Source organism: Eleutherodactylus coqui, chromosome 1, assembly GCF_035609145.1.
Source record: "Eleutherodactylus coqui strain aEleCoq1 chromosome 1, aEleCoq1.hap1, whole genome shotgun sequence".
Taxonomy (NCBI): domain Eukaryota; kingdom Metazoa; phylum Chordata; class Amphibia; order Anura; family Eleutherodactylidae; genus Eleutherodactylus; species Eleutherodactylus coqui.
The window spans coordinates 197,584,220-197,602,159 of record NC_089837.1 but is presented as its reverse complement, the minus strand read 5'-3'; the positions used below and the strand labels follow the sequence as shown (position 1 = coordinate 197,602,159).

General features: G+C 43.7%; 1 protein-coding gene across 2 annotated transcripts in view; it reads left to right on the top strand.

Moving 5' to 3' along the window:
* Window positions 1-17,940, top strand: part of RNGTT (RNA guanylyltransferase and 5'-phosphatase) — a 347,964-nt gene that overhangs the window by 27,366 nt on the left and 302,658 nt on the right. For both annotated transcript variants that reach the window (XM_066605238.1, XM_066605244.1), the window contains 2 exons: window positions 9,725-9,800; window positions 15,602-15,848. In XM_066605238.1, the coding sequence (XP_066461335.1) occupies window positions 9,725-9,800; window positions 15,602-15,848 (323 nt within the window). The remainder of the gene's footprint in view (window positions 1-9,724; window positions 9,801-15,601; window positions 15,849-17,940) is intronic.

Genomic DNA, 17,940 nt, shown 5'->3' with positions numbered 1-17,940 from the left:
TGTTGTTAATAGCCCTAGACGAAAAACTTCTACTTGTACATATACAGGCAACCTGTTTTACCTTTAGAAGTGGGATGGATAATATGTAACAAAAAAATCTGACTTAATTCCATCTTGTCCAAAAAATTTTTGGAGGGGGTTTTGTTTGGATTCTCAAAAACAAATGTCCTTTCTTCTGCATGACAGCTCGGCAACAAAATATTTCTATTCCAAAAGCAGAGGCAAGTTGCAATAAGACCGCTAATGTCGATGTTGCGGTCAAGTAACTGCACCCATGCAGGCAGTAGCGTGGTTTCAAGCCTGTAGAAGACCACTTCAAACCTTTCTCTTAAAGGGGTTGTCCCGCGGCAGCAAGTGGGTCTATACACTTCTGTATGGCCATATTAATGCACTTTGTAATATACATTGTGCATTAATTATGAGCCATACAGAAGTTATAAAAAGTTTTATACTTACCTGCTCCGTTGCTGGCGTCCTCATCTCCATGGTGCCGACTAATTTTCGCCCTCCGATGGCCAAATTAGCCGCGCTTGCGCAGTCCGGGTCTTCTCCTGTCTTCTATGGAGCCGCTCGTGCAGAATGCAGGCTCCGTGTAGCTCCGCCCCGTCACGTGCCGATTCCAGCCAATCAGGAGGCTGGAATCGGCAATGGACCGCACAGAAGAGCTGCGGTCCACGGAGACAGAGGATCCCGGCGGCCATCTTCAGCGGTAAGTATTGAAGTCACCGGAGCGCGGGGATTAAGGTAAGCGCTCCGGTAAGCTTTCTTTACCTCCCTGCATCGGGGTTGTCTCGCGCCGACCGGGGGGGGGGGGGGGGGGGGTTGAAAAAAAAAAAAACCCGTTTCGGCGCGGGACAACCCCTTTAAGGAGATGGGACAGATCGCCTTGGCCTTTAGACAAAAATATATTACCTCACAGTATAAAGACTAATTTGATCCCAGGTCACTCAGGGAAAGGAAAATTTGGGCACCCTGATGCCAATGATATCAATCACCATAAATGTTAATAAGTCAGGCTGGGGTGCGATAGTTTCCCATCAGTATTTCCAGGGGATATGGAATAGGTCCATGCAAAGATCTTCACATTTTTGGGAAAGAAAAACAGTTCTATCAACTTTATGAGCTTCAGAACACTTAATCAATAATTCCCATGTACAAATTTATTCAGACAATGTGACAACAGTGTCTCACCTCAGGCATCAAGGTGCAACCAAAAACAGGGAACTTCAGAACATGTCAAGGAAAATAATTGTTTGGGCAGAATTCCATATACTTTCTCTCACAGCCCTACATCTCAAAGGAGCTGTAAATGTGCAAGCTGATTACTTGAGCAGAAAAACAATACGTCCAGTAGAGCGGTGTCTAAATAACTGTGTAGTCAGGAGGATTATACAGAAGTAGGGTCCTTCAGAAGTGGATCTCTTTGCTATACAGGAGAACACAAAAACACCTCATTTTTGCTCTTCGAACCCTAGAGAACATTTGCTGGGAGTAGATGCCTTATCCTACAAGTGGAAATTCTGCCTAGCGTCTGCTTTTCCACCACTTCCCCCTACTACTGAAGGTTTTACAAAAGATAAACAAGGAACAATTCGATGGGAAACCTCGCATCGCATGCCCCTTGCACACCCCGTGATGCTTTTCCTGGCTCCATAGAAAACAATGGGTGAGGCGGTTTGAGGGAATGCCCAAATATAGGATATATTGTGATACTGTGAAAAAGGCTCATGTATATGACCCAATTCAATAGAATAGAGTTCACATTCGTGCATCTCGCAACAGACAAGTCTCGTGATATTCTCAGCCGTGTGAAAGCGGCCTAAATCAGATGTTTGAAAAAATAATTTTTTAAGGAGAGCCTACAAAAAGGGCACAGCCCTGTGTGTCTATTTTGATACAGATCTAGCAGAACACCGTTGGATCAAAAGATGCCTCAAAGTGGCAAACAGGATTAATTCGAGAATCTCAAATTTACTTCCATCTTGGAACTTTATATTTGGTACTGAAAAGTTTAACATATTCTCCGTTTGAACCATTATCAGAAACTAGCTTCAAGTTCTTATTGTGGAAACCGCTTTCCTAGTTGCTGTATCTACAGGTGGGAGGGTTGGTGAGATGCAAGCACTCTCCGTAAGAGAACCTTATTTCACCAAGTTTTATAATGGGATAGTCCTACGTCTCGACCTCTCATTCTACTCAAAAGTAGTTTTGGAATGCCATGAACCAGGATATCATTTTAACAATCCTTTTTCCTGAACCCGAAGAATGCTAAAGAAGAGGAATTACATTCTGTACACAATAGATCAGTCTTAAATTATCTAAAAGCATCAGAGTTTTGGAGAATAGATTCAAATTTGTTTACACAATACCATGGACCCAATAAAGGGAAGATGATGTCCAAGTCTACTCTACATATGGTGTTTTTTATCCAGTTTGCTAAAGCATATGCAGGGCATGGAATCTCCACACAAGTTAAGAGCTCGCTCAATTTGGGCAGTTTCGGTCACTTGGGCAGAAAGGGCCAAAGCATCTATAGAACAGACTTGTAGGGCTACAAGCTGGTCATCACTCCCCACTTTTACCAAACACTAGAGACATGATCTTTAGTTCAATAGAGACTTAAAAATTCAGACGAAAAGTTCTTCAAGCTCTGGGAGTTACCAACCATGTGAAAATGAATATGTATTTCATATGGTGGCTCTTTGTTCAACGTACAACGGCACTCACATTGCACACCAGTCACTAAATACACTGTACTTTCATTTTGAACCGTCACCGTCTTGTGTACTCTTGTCACCATGTACTCTTTTCCTGTTAGACCTCGAGATGGAAAACTTAGAGACTTTCATTCATTTGTCTGTTGTTACCAGGTTAATACCTCTTCTGATTTTGTTATTAAAGGGGTATTCCAGGCACAGACTAACATTTAAAAATTTTAATATACAACATCACAATAAGTCATTTTGTAATAGGTTCACTCTACAGGGTCTAGCTATTTTCTTCTTTTTGTATTTGTCACGTGATCTTCAGCCTGAAAAATATCGCTACTTCCTCTGACATCTTGTCCACATTTGCTGCTTCCACCTGTCCATAGCCCACAGCATACTCCGAGCGATGCATGTTGGGAGGACAGGAGCGGAGGACAGGAGCGGAGCGGATCTACTCTATCGCTCATGTGCAGATCAGAGTGCTGGAAGCTCAGGCCTGGCACTCTGGTTCTGAGGGAGGGTGGTGCTGGGAAGTTGTAGGACCTGTGAGCTGTGGGTGGAGCTACAGCGCTGGCTGGTAAACAAGCTCTATGCATGCTTGCAGTTGCAGATAACTGTTACTGTGGTTATGACGCATGTAAACACAGCGGCAGATCGGCGACTGCACAGGACAAAGAGGGTGTAGAGCAGTAGATAGAAGGTACAGGTTGCCACTAATGAGCTGTACCACCCAGATTTCATCTTTTTTCAGAATTTCCATTTTGTGCCCTGAAAATTCAAAGTTTCATATGGTGTTTTTTTGTTTTTCTTTAGGATCGCATCAAACCCGAAAGGGGTTTTTATTGTTCTGTTTTTTTTGGTTTTTTTTTAATAAAACACACCTCCCATTGATTGTGGGTTTTTTAAAATTTTAACCGTGACAAACTTGTATCACAGTTTCCAATTACCTTACAACTTGCCACTCTGGTTTATTTATTTTTTTATTCATGATGTAACTAGTCAACTAGTCCCCCATTGTGTATATATCAGCTAGTATTATCAGCTAGTATTACCACTGTTAGTTATTACTTTCTATCCGAAGATTCTTGACGACTTTCTCCTCCTCAGATGGGTCGTGTGTCCTCATTCTGACCACCCAGTAAATGTTTTCTGCAGGAATTACAGACAAAAAAAAAATCTCGGCCACTAGGACTTCCTACATGATGAAACTGCATGTACTGTTCTACGAAGACTCTTCATAGCCGGGTAGTGGGCAGAAAATCCTTTCATAGTTCCTCTTAATGATTCAAGGCTCCTGGTACACAATCTTAATGAAGGAAATGAGAATTTATCCTTTCTGATTTTATTCTTTTTAGTCTTTAGCTTGCTTAGTTGAATATAGAGGGTTGTGATATTTACACAGTCCTCCCAGCAGGCAGATATGGTACTGCCTCTAGCTGATCGTGTGATGCTGTGCTGATGCATCATGGAATTAAATAGTGAAAGAGACAGCAGAGAGAAATGTACAGATCAAGATAGTGCCTGGTGAGCAGAAGAGAGAAGGCCTGCATGTGTGGAAGTGACAGCAAAATAATATCTAGAGTGTGACAGGCTATCAGGTGGGGGGATTAAAAAATACATAGAAGACTTGTCTGATAGAGATATCATTCACAAGGTTTGGAAAATAAAGCATTCACTTACAGCCGTCACACTAATAATCGGCACACTGCCTCCAAAACTGAACTTGATCCACAAAGGTTAATCTGCCAGTAGGGTCTGTTCGAGTATGAAGAACAGAAATATCAGGCCCAGCTATGAAGCAGACTATGCTGACAGCTGAAGAATGTTCTGTCACTCAACCAGTTTAGGTTCAGCGGTCTTCCTGGTCTGGCACATTGCACAATTAAGAAACTTATTTGCCCTCAATTTAGTTTTAGAACTCCACGGTCGGCGCAGGAATATTAGCGGGTGACAGGTTGATTTAGGACAGTCATATTACTCTAGCATTTAATTTCATGCTGTGTGATCCAGGGCATAAATGATGGCTGCTCATGAGCTTGCCTTTTCTTTATTTTTGTCCATGTCTGCTATTTCCAGAACAGCAGTCAGGCTGAATATTTTAATTTACTCCATTAGTGTGCTTCACTGAAAGCAAGCAGAGATATGGTATGGGATCATAACAAAGTATATTACAAAGTTACATACCTTTTTCATTATATAATTATAATGCTTTCTTGAAGACTGAAAAACTCCTTTTAAGGGCGCCTACCCACTGGCGTTGCCGATTTTCGTGCGTGAAAAACACAGCGTTTTCCGCGCCGTTTTTCGTGCCTTTTTCGCAGCGTTTTTCGGTAATTTCCATTGACAATCATGGGTGCATTAAGAGAAAAATAAGGAGACATATGCAACTGACAGTTCCTATGTGAAAAATTGCAACGAAACGGAAAAAAAACACCAAATGGACAAGAACACATCCTATGCTAATTGCTCTTCAGAAAAAATGCAAAACGCAATTTAGCATCGCAGGAAAAAAAATCGCCAGTGGGTAGGCACCCTAAGTCCTTCCGGTGTTGCAAACAGATTTCACTTTGATCTGTTAGTTAAAATTGGTGTAATATTTTCAGTAATGTTTATTTAAAGGGTTGGATGCATATTCCAACCTGATGTGACAACAGGTTTGGCAAGTCCCAACTGCATGCTGGATGTTAGGGTAGTATTGTACCTTGTCACCACTGAAAGATAGGGGTTTGACAGGGCTTGTATGGAGGAACCCCCCTGTCACACCCCTAGCTCCCAATTGGCTGAATTTTCTCCTCTGTCCTCCCCATCAGCCAGCCCGGCAGCGGCCACACTGTCCTACCCACTGCTGTACATGCTCTGAAAGTGCGGAGAGCGTTGGAACGGCCTCATCCACTGCGCTGAGCACCGCTACAGCATGGGGGCAGCACAGTGTTGGCCACACCAGCATTGCAGGGGGGATGACGACAGTGTTGCCGGCGGTAGGGCGCCGATCTCGATGTGCACGGCAGTTCAGGGGAGCGGGGATACGCAAGGCAATCGCATTGTATTGATTTTTGGCTGGCGTAGAAGGTTAGGGTTTGTTTTTGTGTTTAGGTTTACATTATTAGCTCTACATGCTTCCATGTTATACCTGTAAAATGGAAGCATGTAGAGCTAATAATGTAAGCCTAACAGGAAAAGTAACTCTAATCCTAACCCTCCAGCCCAGCCAAAAATCACTACAGATGCTGCTAGGACCTTTTAAGGACCTTCAACAATTCAGCCAATTGGGAGCTAGGGGCGTGACAGGGGCGTTTCTCCATGCAAGCCCTGTCAAACCCCTAGCTTCCGGTGGTGACAAGGTACAACAGTACCAGATGTTAGTTGGTTGCCTTGTCCAGTAAAGAATGCCTGGATATATATCTGTCTCTCCCTGACCTCCATGCACGACTCAAATTTTGCTGGAATTAATTAAAAAAAAAATCTGATCAAAACTGGATGCAAACATTTTTCACCTTTTATTCTAATGTTTTTTAAGGAGTACTTTTGTATTATATATATTTTTTAAAATCCTGCTGTCCATGTCTCAAAACAAGTAAGAGCTCCCTATCCCAGGTGCCCGCACCTCCAGTAACACATCTCTATTCAACCCACCAGCACTATATTAATTAACTATTTTAGCCACTTCACCTGTACATGTTCCCTCATTCCTACCAGTTCATTCACTCCACTGACCAATAATCTGGCAGCATATAGCACCTCCACGCTGCCAAACCTATGTGTATCCAACACCTGCAATCCCCGTTTCAAGTACCTTGCATGCTCATGTCCCTCTTGGTCTTTCTGGTTCATATATGGACAGCTGCGCCATACTCAGCTGCCTCAGGGATTCTCTAATGATTTAACTGTCCATATTTCGCTGTTACAGCATTGTGGTATCCCTGATGTAGAGAGGCAGGAGAGTTGTCATTTTAGCACCCCTGGGGCAGTTGCTTAATTCTGCAGTATACTGTGCTGCTGGAAAGGGGAATTATGGAGGGCTAAGAATGGAGCAGCAGGCAAATGAGGAAGGGAGCCGAAGATGGGGAAGGGGTAGAAAAAAGGAACGGATGGAAGGAGCAGCTGGGAATATGGATCCAAGGAGTAATGGGGAATGAAAAAGCAATCCAAAGGGGCAATTAACCCTTTCTGCTGTCTCTTCCTCCATCCTATTCTCCTCTCTCTAGCAGTAGAGTACAGTACAGAACTGCTGGCTGCCCCAGGGATGTCCCATTGATGCGACTGTCCATATACACTTAAAGGAGATGTCCCGCGCCGAAACGGGTTTTTTTTTTTTTAAACCCCCCCCCCCCCGTTCGGCGCGAGACAACCCCGATGCAGGGGTTAAAAAAACCACCCGCACAGCGCTTACCTGAATCCCGGCGGTCCGGCGTCTTCATACTCACCTGCTGAAGATGGCCGCCGGGATCCTCTGTCTTCATGGACCGCAGGGCTTCTGTGCGGTCCATTGCCGATTCCAGCCTCCTGATTGGCTGGAATCTGCACGTGACGGGGCGGAGCTACACGGAGCTACACGGAGCCCCATAGAGAAGAGGAGAAGACCCGGACTGCGCAAGCGCGGCTAATTTGGCCATCGGAGGGCGAAAATTAGTCGGCACCATGGAGACGAGGACGCCAGCAACGGAGCAGGTAAGTATAAAACTTTTTATAACTTCTGTATGGCTCATAATTAATGCACAATGTACATTACAAAGTGCATTATTATGGCCATACAGAAGTGTATAGACCCACTTGCTGCCTCGGGACATCTCCTTTAAGTCATACCGAGCTGCTACAAGTAGTGCCCCAATGATGCAACAATCCATATATGGACTGGAACATTATGGGCGAATCTTTGAAGCTGCTCGACATGATGAAACCGTCCATCTATGTTCAGTTGTGGCCTTGGGGTATTCCTGGGGTAGCTGGGTAGTTCTCTACTGTACCCTGCTGCCAGAAGGGAGAGTGATGGAGGAAGGGTAAGAATGGAGCTGCAGGGAGCCAAGCTAAGGGGAGTGGGGCAATTAAAAAGGGGCTCTGCTGGGAGAAAATGGATGAAAGGAGTGGCAGGTGGAAGAAGCGAGCCGCAGGGGTGCTGATAAATTGAGCCATTGCAGAGAGTGAGGGTGAGCAGCCAGGATAATGTTAATGAACATCTTACATTAGACAGTACCTAAACAAATTTACAGTATATGTATTTATTTAAAGAGGTTTTTAGGTTTCTTGCAGAAAGTTAACCTGTTGTATTAATGAAGAGTTACGCTACCATTTCAAATTTACTTCATGTGTCAGTTCCTCACCAATGTAAGAGACTTATCTTGCTGCCAAGGAATAGAAGCATTCTTGTTTATTTTCAGTCTAAAAACCACTGCAGGACCTCTACAGTTAATGATATATATTTTATCTACTCGATTCAAGCCTCTTCGAGTTTAGAGGGGTTGTCCAAATTTAAGGACACCTCTCTCACCATGCTTAGAATAAAAGAAATCCGCAGGTGCTCACTTTTCTCGTTCCTGCATTTTATCCTCCGTCACTCGCTCCATTCTCCCTGTGACGTCACTTTCGGTGCTGAGCCTGTCTACAAACAAGCTGTCGCAGCCAATGACAGCTCTCATTGGTCATGGCTGAGCGCTGTCATTGGCTGCTACAGCAGGTTTACATTCATCACCACTGCCTGTAAACAGACAGGGGATGAACGAGGGAGCACGGAGAAATGAGTACAGCAGTTTTGTTTTTTTTAAGGCATAGGGGACCCAGTGATGGGTTTCCATAACTCGGACAACCCCCTTTTAAGAGGCTGATATATTTTGCCAGCTCTCACACAAAGGCAAAAGAGACAAGATTTGTACCATGGATGTACGTAGCTTGAGAAATAAGGATTTCCTAGAGTAGATATAACTGTGAGGCCACTCTCGCACACCACGCTTTTTACAGCGTTTACCACAGCGTTTCAAGCTCCACGCTAAATGCTGTAAACCGCCTCCATTGATTTCAATGGGGCTTCGCAGAATAGCGTTCGAACGCAGAGTTTCTAACGCTCTTATATAGCCCTCTTTAATGCACCTCACCCATTGTCCTGACGGAGTGCATTGAAAAACGCTTTTGATCATGCGTTACAACACTGCGTTTGAAGCACGACGCTTTAACAACTATGTGTGACAGTGGCCTAAGACTCTTAGGGCCATTTCACACTAGTGTTTTTGCTTTCTGTCTATCTGTTCCGTTGTGGGAGCAGCAGAATGGAAAGAAAATGTTTCCGTTTTCCTGCCCATAGCAACTAATTGAATCTGAGAACCTTCAGTTTCAATTCATTTCTCAATTTTCTATCTCTGTTCTGTTTTTTTACATCAGAGCAAAAGAATGCTGCACTTTTGTCTCCAGGTCAAAAAAAGGAAACAAAACCAGATACCTATTTTATATTGTAGTCAATAGGAGACTTGAAAATAGCCATTTTCATCCGTTTCACTTACGTTTTGTACAATTCTGTTTTTAATAAAGCAGGATTAGCTGAAATAATTCCAGTGTGAAGTCGGCCTTAGCTGTATCGTGCCTGTACTTATTTTAAACGATGTAAACAAGCATTTTCATGATAGACCTACCTATATAAATATACCTGTAAACACAATGGAATACATGACATGTGTAATGCACCAGATCAGCCACTAGATGGCTCTGTCCGTCTATTTTAGCTGTAAAGCAAGAATGATGGAAGTATATTTATGGAAGCCATAAGTATGAGAAAGATAACAGGTAATTTATTACTTCTAAAGTTCTCTTCAATCCATAAATGCATTTTTGCTGGAACTTTAACCCTTTTTACCGTTGGAGAAAAAAATGAATTTGCTCATCATTTACTTTGCCACATTGAAAGTACATTTATTAAAATTGTCAGTTCTACTTAGGAAATGATTTATTTTGGGGGGGAGAAAATCCTCATCTGCAGTTTTATCTGTGCTGCTGTACTGCACCTAATATCAGCTACTTATTTCTTTCCTTAGGTGTCCACTGTACTCATGGCTTTAATAGAACTGGTTTCTTAATCTGTGCCTTTTTAGTCCAGAAGATGGATTGGAGGTAATAATCTTTATCTAAATCAAAGCATTCACAGGTTGTTTTTTTTAATCAAATAATGAATTAATTGAGTCTCCAATATAAAAAAAGCTTTCATTTCAGCCCAGAAGGTAAGGCTCTATTCACAATAGCATCATAGCTTTAATTAATAGCAAAAGCCATAATGCTGTGCCACATCCATTGTACGGCAGAGGCACATGGCATCAAGCCGACCACCCGGACTTTCTTGGTTTGTTGATGTGATAAACACCTAAGTTCACCTTTCCTGAGATTATCTGTATAGTTGGAGCTCTGTATCAGACACTTTCTCCACCGGAGGTGTACTGGGCTGTCATAGTTGTTCCTTTTGTCGGAGTCTTAGAGGTTATGCAGTACATATCATTGCTGGTGCTTTAATTATATTCCCCCTTATCTTACAAGCAAGCTGTGTACAAATTCAAAGCCTCACCGTATAGAAATATTTAATAAAGACCTTAGAACAGATAGGGCTGGTAATGCACATACAAAGTCATGTAACGATTCCTACAGCCTTGTGGTTCTAGACAATCACTGAAGAAGTGTATGACTTCTTTGCAGGAGTAATGAAGCTGGGGGCCATAGAGATCTACCCTTTAAAGTTACTTTATTTGTTGGGGTTGTAGCAAGGAACACACAAAGTATATATTACTGGTTATCCCTATACATGGCCCACTGGTAAGTGTTCTATTGGTAACGATCTATTAAATCACTTTTCCTGGGGATCTACACATCCAGTGCCATAAATGTACAGTAGAGTTATGGCGTGGGCACAGGAGGTGTCCGAGAATGGCTGTAATAGCTGTCTCCTGGGAAAACATCGAATATCGGCGCTACCTAGATGTTCACCTCCTTAGATGCCATACTTGATGCTTAGGCTTTATTTAAAGTTATGGGCTGACAAAGCCAATTTAGGACTCTGAGTTTTGTGGTAATCATTCACTCACTTGTTTGTTTCTGTAGCTAGGCACATTTCTTTTTTTACTGGGCATTCTTATACAATACCATACAAACATGCATAGGAAGAGATCTCAGCAGTGTTTTGTACATTTCAATAACCAGAATTCTTGTACTTACATATACCCTTTTATTTATTTCCTCCCCAAAGCAGTACCAAGATTCCCAACCTGGGAGATAGTAACTAAAACATAGAAACAAAGGTTTCAGACACGACACGACCGTCATCACAGCAAGCATTCAATATCCCTGTGCATAGTGAGGAGCAGAAAAAGGAAAACCTCCAAATTTCCCTTTGGTTAAGAAGCTAGTCAGATACGCTTGATGCAGTATTAGGGCAGTCAACCCACTGGCCCCATATCTTAGCAAATTTGGCGGGGCAGCCTCGAGCCATATATGTCAACTTATATAGAGGGATGACCCCATTCACTTCACGCTGCCAAGCAGCCATAGTAGGTTTTCTTGGATGTTTCCAGTTAAGCAGTATAACTTTTTTTAGCGTAAAAGAACAGCAATTTATATAAAGTGCGTGTTACTGTGTCAACTGGAATCTCCTCCACAAGGCCAAAGAGACAAATTTTAGGATGCAGGATGCTCGGGACCCCTAGGTGCGTCTCCCTAAACTTGAGGACATCTCTCCAATTGGTCTGCAAAACATGGCATTCCCAAACCATATGCATGATCGTGCCTGCACTTATCAAGCATCTTGGGCAGTCTGCATTTGGGATTAGGCCCATGGTACACAAAAGGGTGGGAGTATAGTAGATTCTATGTAGGAACTTGACTTGGATCAACCTGTCTCCTGCACTGATCAAGGGCGGTCCTGAGCTGGCCAAGAGGCGATCCCGGTCGTCCGAGTCTAGGTCCGGTATGTCCAAGCCCCACTTTTCAAGAGCCCCGTCCCTCAGCAAGGAGAGACCCCCTGTCAATTGCCTATAAAAATAGGAGAGCAGCTTCAGAATGTTGGCCATCTGTGCCAGCTCCTCTAGCCGGGTCAATGCGAGGGGTATGTTCAGGCCTCCAAATTGGGCTCCAAGTGCATGACAGAGTTGAAAATATCTAAAAAGGGAGTTATTAGGGAGGCCCAATCGCATCTGTAGTTGTGCGAAGGTACTAAGAACACCATTCTCAACTACATCCGAGAGGGTAGTTATCGCATGATGTCTCCAGAAAACAATGTCTGGCGTTTCTTGCAAGAGCGGGAGATTAGGATTTCTCCACAAGGGAGTATGAGGGGACCATTTTGCTGTCTCATCCTGTATCAAGTGGAGGGCTATACTCCAAACCTTAAGGGTCACCCAAATAGGTATAGGCAGGGTAGTTATGCGTGAAGTAGGGCCCCTTAGCAATAATCCTCTCAAACTTTGTTCAGGACTTACTGTTCTGTGCTCAAACCCAACCACTGGGTTATAATCAGTAGAAAACAGCCACCACCCCACACATACCAGCTGATCAATCAAAATAGCTGATCAATCCTCACCTGGTCTGCGGTGTCCCGATGGTCTCCGACGGCGCTGCAGTAAACTGCGTCCTCCCCATTACACAGCTGAGCTTCTGCTGGTGACAGGGCTTTAAATACCCCGCCTCCAGCAAAGCGAGAGCTTCGATTGGCTAATCGAGCGCCAGCAGTCAATCACAGCCGGCGCTCGATGAGCCACTCTCAGCCATTCAGTGGATATTAAAACTATTAGGGCCTCACGCATGGCTGTCAGCAAGATCCCTTCCTGAAGGATTTTATTATCTAACTTGAAAAGTTTTGGGGCAGTGAATTCCGTATTTCTTTTGTACCACTCTATAGGAAGTCCATCCGGGCCCGGGGATTTTCTATTTGGGAAGGATTGGATAGCCTCTACTACCTCTTCTAGCGCAAAATTCCCATCTAGCATAGTCTGGGGCAATGTCGGGAATGCAATAGTGTTGAGGTAAGTGCTTAGGTCTTCCCCAGGGCAATTAGCTGCAGGATGGTGGATGCCCGGGGAGGGGGGCATATATCTATATTACACTCAAGTTCGGCACTAACAACCAATGAGGTTGAATCGGGGAACCCAAACAATCAATGAGATCGAATCAGACAAGCCAAACAACCAATGAGATTGCTGGAATTGTGAATCAGAACCAATGAGGTTGCTGGAATTGCTCCATAGTGCCGAACTTGAGTGTAATATAGATATATGCGGGAGGGGGTGAGCATTAACAGGCTGTCCTCAGCTTAGTATTTCAGGGTATACAGCCGTGCAGAGAGCCTGGAGCAGGGGCTCTTATGTCACAGGCCGCGTGCCTGCCGGCAGCAGTGTCACTCACCCGGCTACAGTGTGGGGAGCAGTCAGCAGCTGTTTCTCTGCGGGGGCCTTTGGACTGGCCTCTGCTGCAATCCACTGGGCAGAAGGGCTTCAGCTGGGCTCTCCTGAGCACCTGGTAATGGAGCCTGGGGTCATTCAGGCCTAGCAGGCCACAGCTCAGCTCCGTTGCCAGTAAGACCTTAAAAGGTCTCTAAATGATCCCCGGAGGCAGGAGAAGCTGATGAAGGGTCAGGATATGCAGCCCCAGGTCCAGTAAAAGCAGGATGGTAGAGGATTTCCTGAGCCTGATGATGGGGCAGTCCCCAGCATGTTCGTTCCCCTCGCTCGCTAGGCCGTACCCCTAGACACATTTCTAATAGATTAAAGAGACTCTGTCACCGTCTTTTTGCAGCCCTTACTGAGGGCACGATAAGTGATATGTCTGCTGTTTGTATCTATACAGTAGTTTTAGAGAAAATCCCATTTTATAATTAGCATTACATGCATAGAGGACTACTTGACGTAGTCCTGGATATTTATGAGCTGCAGTTAGCCCCACCCTCCAGCCAATGATTGACTGCTGCCTGCCTATTACTGTGCATAGAGAGAGAGAGCTGCCAATCATTGGCTGGAGGGCAGGCGGGTGTGGCTAGCTGCAGCTCATGCAGGACCAGTTCTCTCTCTGTGGTCTCTACTAATAAAATGCCAGTTTCTCCCAAACTACTGCACAGATTCATGCAGAGTAGACATATCACTGTAATTAGTGCAACAGATACTACCTTCTGGTGCTCTCAGTGAGGGCTACAAAAACATGGTGGCAGTCTCTTTAACTTGAAATGGCACATCCCATGTTGTTGCACATTGCCATCATTGTATTCCTCCTTGCATCTGACATTTGCCATGTTTGTTTCTAATTTTTCTGTTTACTTGGTAACTTTACTTAATTGATTCAGTCTGTGTTTTATTCTAGAATTTTTAAGCTTGGAGAGTTCTTTCAATATTTTTCTCCGGCATTTTAATTTGATTACATATAATCTGGCAATTAAACTGAAGCTACAATTCAAAATGAGACATTAGCAGCATTTCCTTAAGGCAGTTAAGCTGGTGGAAAAAAATGTATTTATGCAATACTTGTAAAAACTGTTTGGCTGGATGTGTTCTGTATGATAATTGCTTTTTCCAATGTTTTTTTAATGCTAGTTTCTGCCATTTAGTTAGCTTACTCATTTCTATTTGGTGCGGTGTGTGTTTATACATGTATATATTACCATAATGTGTAATGTTATGAATTATGTCATCAATGTGGTCTTTCGTTTGCAGTAGTAGTAATATTTTTTTTAATCATCTCATGAAGCATTACTTTTAGGAGATGTGATGACCGTTATAGGTTTTATCTATGGAGGGAGGGGGCGGAGGACTATAAATGAATGATAATGGAAATGTTTAGTAACTCATGAGACTGGTCTACAAATATCATCGATAGAACCAGTATGGTAGAACCAGAAACATCAGGGTATATGTACCTCTGCTTTAATGAGACAATGTATAGTTTGTTTTTAATGTGTTATTGCTTTAATTTGGTAGCTCTGGTTTCAGGACCATTGAAGTGAAATGCATTCATGGATGTAGTCAATTGCTACGTATATTCTTACTCGTAATTATTAGGAAATTATATAGTACCCGTGTTCCTGGTGGCACAATGCGTCAGAAAACAGCTCTGCTACATGCACGTCACACACACACAGCTCTGCTACATGTACATTACATACAGCTCTGCTACTTACATTTTTCATACAACAGGGATGAAAGGCAGCACAGCAGAGTCCTGCACATTCTGCTCACCCCCTGGTCATGTGACCCCAGAATACTCCCACACAGGTGACTTATCACATGACGGTGACATCATGACAGGTTCTGTAAGCACACGACTGCTGTAAGCATTTGTTAGTATTCCATCCCCTACAGACCCCTGCAGTTGCTATGGATTACTGATGAATACCTAGCCAGACAGCAGCCGTGTGCTTAGAGGACATGTGATGACGTCACTGTAATGTGATCAGGGCAGATCATGTAACTCACTTGCGATAAAGGACCTTTTCATGACGTCACCGTCATGTGATCAGGAGCATGTAAAGGCCCATTTACACTGGACGAGTGTCAGGCAAACAATGCCCGACACTCGTCCCTGTGTTCCTCGCTCCCGTGCTCCTGCGTGTATCTTGTTGCTTGCTACATTAATTTTAATGGATGCATTTGAAGTGTTAAAGGCTCCGTCCTCTGTGCCTGGTCTTTGTTTAAAGGCTGCAGTCAGCCTGTGTAAGGAATGTCATAGGCTGCTGCAGCCAATCACATACCTCCTTTACATAGGAGGTCACAGGCTGCTGCAGCCTGTAAACATTGTATCGCAGGGGAGACCCAGAGCTGTTGACACAGGGGATGTTGGGGAGAGGGGAGTATAAGCTAATTTATTTTCTGTGATGGGGAATATGTTTTTATATGAAAAATGATCAGACAACCCCTCTGATTTCAGATCTGTTGTGTTTTTCCTACTAGTATCGAGGCTGCAGTAGCTACTTTTTCTCAAGCGAGGTCACCAGGTATTTACAAAGCTGATTATATAAAGGAGCTTTTTCAACGTTATGGAGATGTTGAAGATACACCCCCTCCCCCTGAACTCCCAGACTGGTGTTTTGAAGATGATGATGAAGTGGATGATGAGGGAAACGGTATAACTCAAGAGGCAGAGCCAGGGTCCTCGGGAACTACCTTACACAGGAAGAGAAAAGAGAGATTAAAACTTGTAAGTCACTTATTTTTATAGTTGATTCATAATGTTTTCTATAAAAAAGTTTTGCATGAAAAAAAACTCCAAAAAACATGCTGCATTTTAGATGGTCCATAGATGATGAGATGTCTTATCCATACTGGTGGTATTCGTAAATACTTCCGGGCCTGACCTGATTATTCTCTTGGCAGTAATGCATAAACCGTCAGTGCCTCTAATATCATAAAATGGTAGGGTTGGAAGAGACCTCCAGGGTCATCGGCTCCAACCCCTGCTCAGTGCAGGATCACTAAATCATCCCAGGCAAATATCTGTCCAGCCTCTGTTTGAAGACTTCCATTGAAGGAGAACTTACCATCTGCTGTGGCAACCTGTTCCACCCATTCATCACCGTCACTGTCAGAAATTAGATATTAGAAAAAACTTTCTATCTCCTCCCTTTCAGTTTCATCCCATTGCTTCTAGTCTTTCCTTGTGCAAATGAGAATAGAACTGATCCCTCTGCACTGTGACAGCCCTTCAGATATTTGTAGACAGCTATTAAGTCTCCTCTCAGCCTTCTTTTTTGCAAGCTAAACATTCCCAGATCCTTTAAGTGTTCCTCATAGGACAGGATTTACAAACCGCTCAATATTCTGATAGCTTTTCTTTGAACTTGCTCCACTTTGACTATGTCTTTTTTTAAATTGGGGTACCTAGAACTGGACACAGTATTCCAGATGAGGTCTGACTAAGGAAGAGTAGAGGGTGATAATTACCTCATGTGATCTAGACTCTGTGCTTCTCTTAGAGGGGTTCTGTCATTAGAAAAAAAAATACTTACCTATTCCTCCGCAGGCAGTCATCTCACCGCATCTTCTCCTCACCTATCTTCTCCTGGCACCTCCAGTCCCGTGGTTCACTTCACCTCCGGCCGGCCTGATCTCTTTTTCCTGTGACGTTACGTACATTCTTCGCATTCTGCTTCCTGCAGGTCAGTGTTTGCTACATCACTAGTGATGTAGCATTCACTGCCTAGCAGGGAATGCCAAATCCTATGCCGGGCTATTGCCAAGACTGTGCATGCGCGCTGTCTCACGGTAATAGTATATGAACACTCGTTGCGAGACAGCGCACATGTGCAGTCTCGGCAATAGCTCAGCATAGAATTTGGCATTCCCTGCTAGGCAATGAACGCTACATCACTAGTGATGTAGTGTACACTGACCTGCTAAACAGAATGCCGAGAATGTATGCTACATAACAGGAACAAGAGGATCTGGCCGGTTGACATGACCCGGGGGACTGGAGATGCCAGTAGAAGATCTGTGGTAAGAAGACTGCCTGGGGAGGAATAGGTACCATATATACTGGGATATAAGCCGACTTGAGTATAAGCCGAGGTACCTAATTTTACCACAAAAAAACTGGAAAAACTAGGTGCCTTGAGTATAAGCTTAGCTAGACTAGGTAAAAAAAAACAAAAGCAATACTCGCCTCTCAGCCGGCTTCTGTGTCCCTGGCGCGATGGTCTCCCTGGCGGTGTGGCAAGCTGCTATGTAATTCTCCCTGCTGTCATCCCCGCTTGGCTTTAAATTCTTCCGCCATCAGCAAGTAAGCACTGTGATTGGATTGAGTGCCAGTCAGTCACAGCTTCATTAAATGGCTGTGAATGATCGAGCGCCGGCTGTGATAGGCTGGCGCTCAATCCAATCAGAGCACTTGCTGACGGCGGGGGAATTAAAAGCCGAGCAGAGAGATGACAGCGGGTAGAATTACATAGCAGCATACCACACTGCCAGGGACACAGGCTCCGGCTGGAAGTATTACTTTTTTTTTTTAACCTAGTCTCTCACTCGAGTATAACCTGAGGGGGGCTTTTTCAGCATAAAAATATGCGCTGAAAGAGTTGGCTCATACTTGAGTATATACGGTAAGTATTGATTTTTGTTTTTCTGATAACAGAACCCCTTTAATACATTCCAGAATTATTTTTGCCTTTTTGGCTGCTGCATCACATTGTTGACTCATATTCAGTCTATGAGCTGTTAGTATACCCAAGTCTTTTCCACATATGCTGTTGCTTAGCCCAATTCCTCCTATTCTGTATAGGTTATGTGCCCTATTT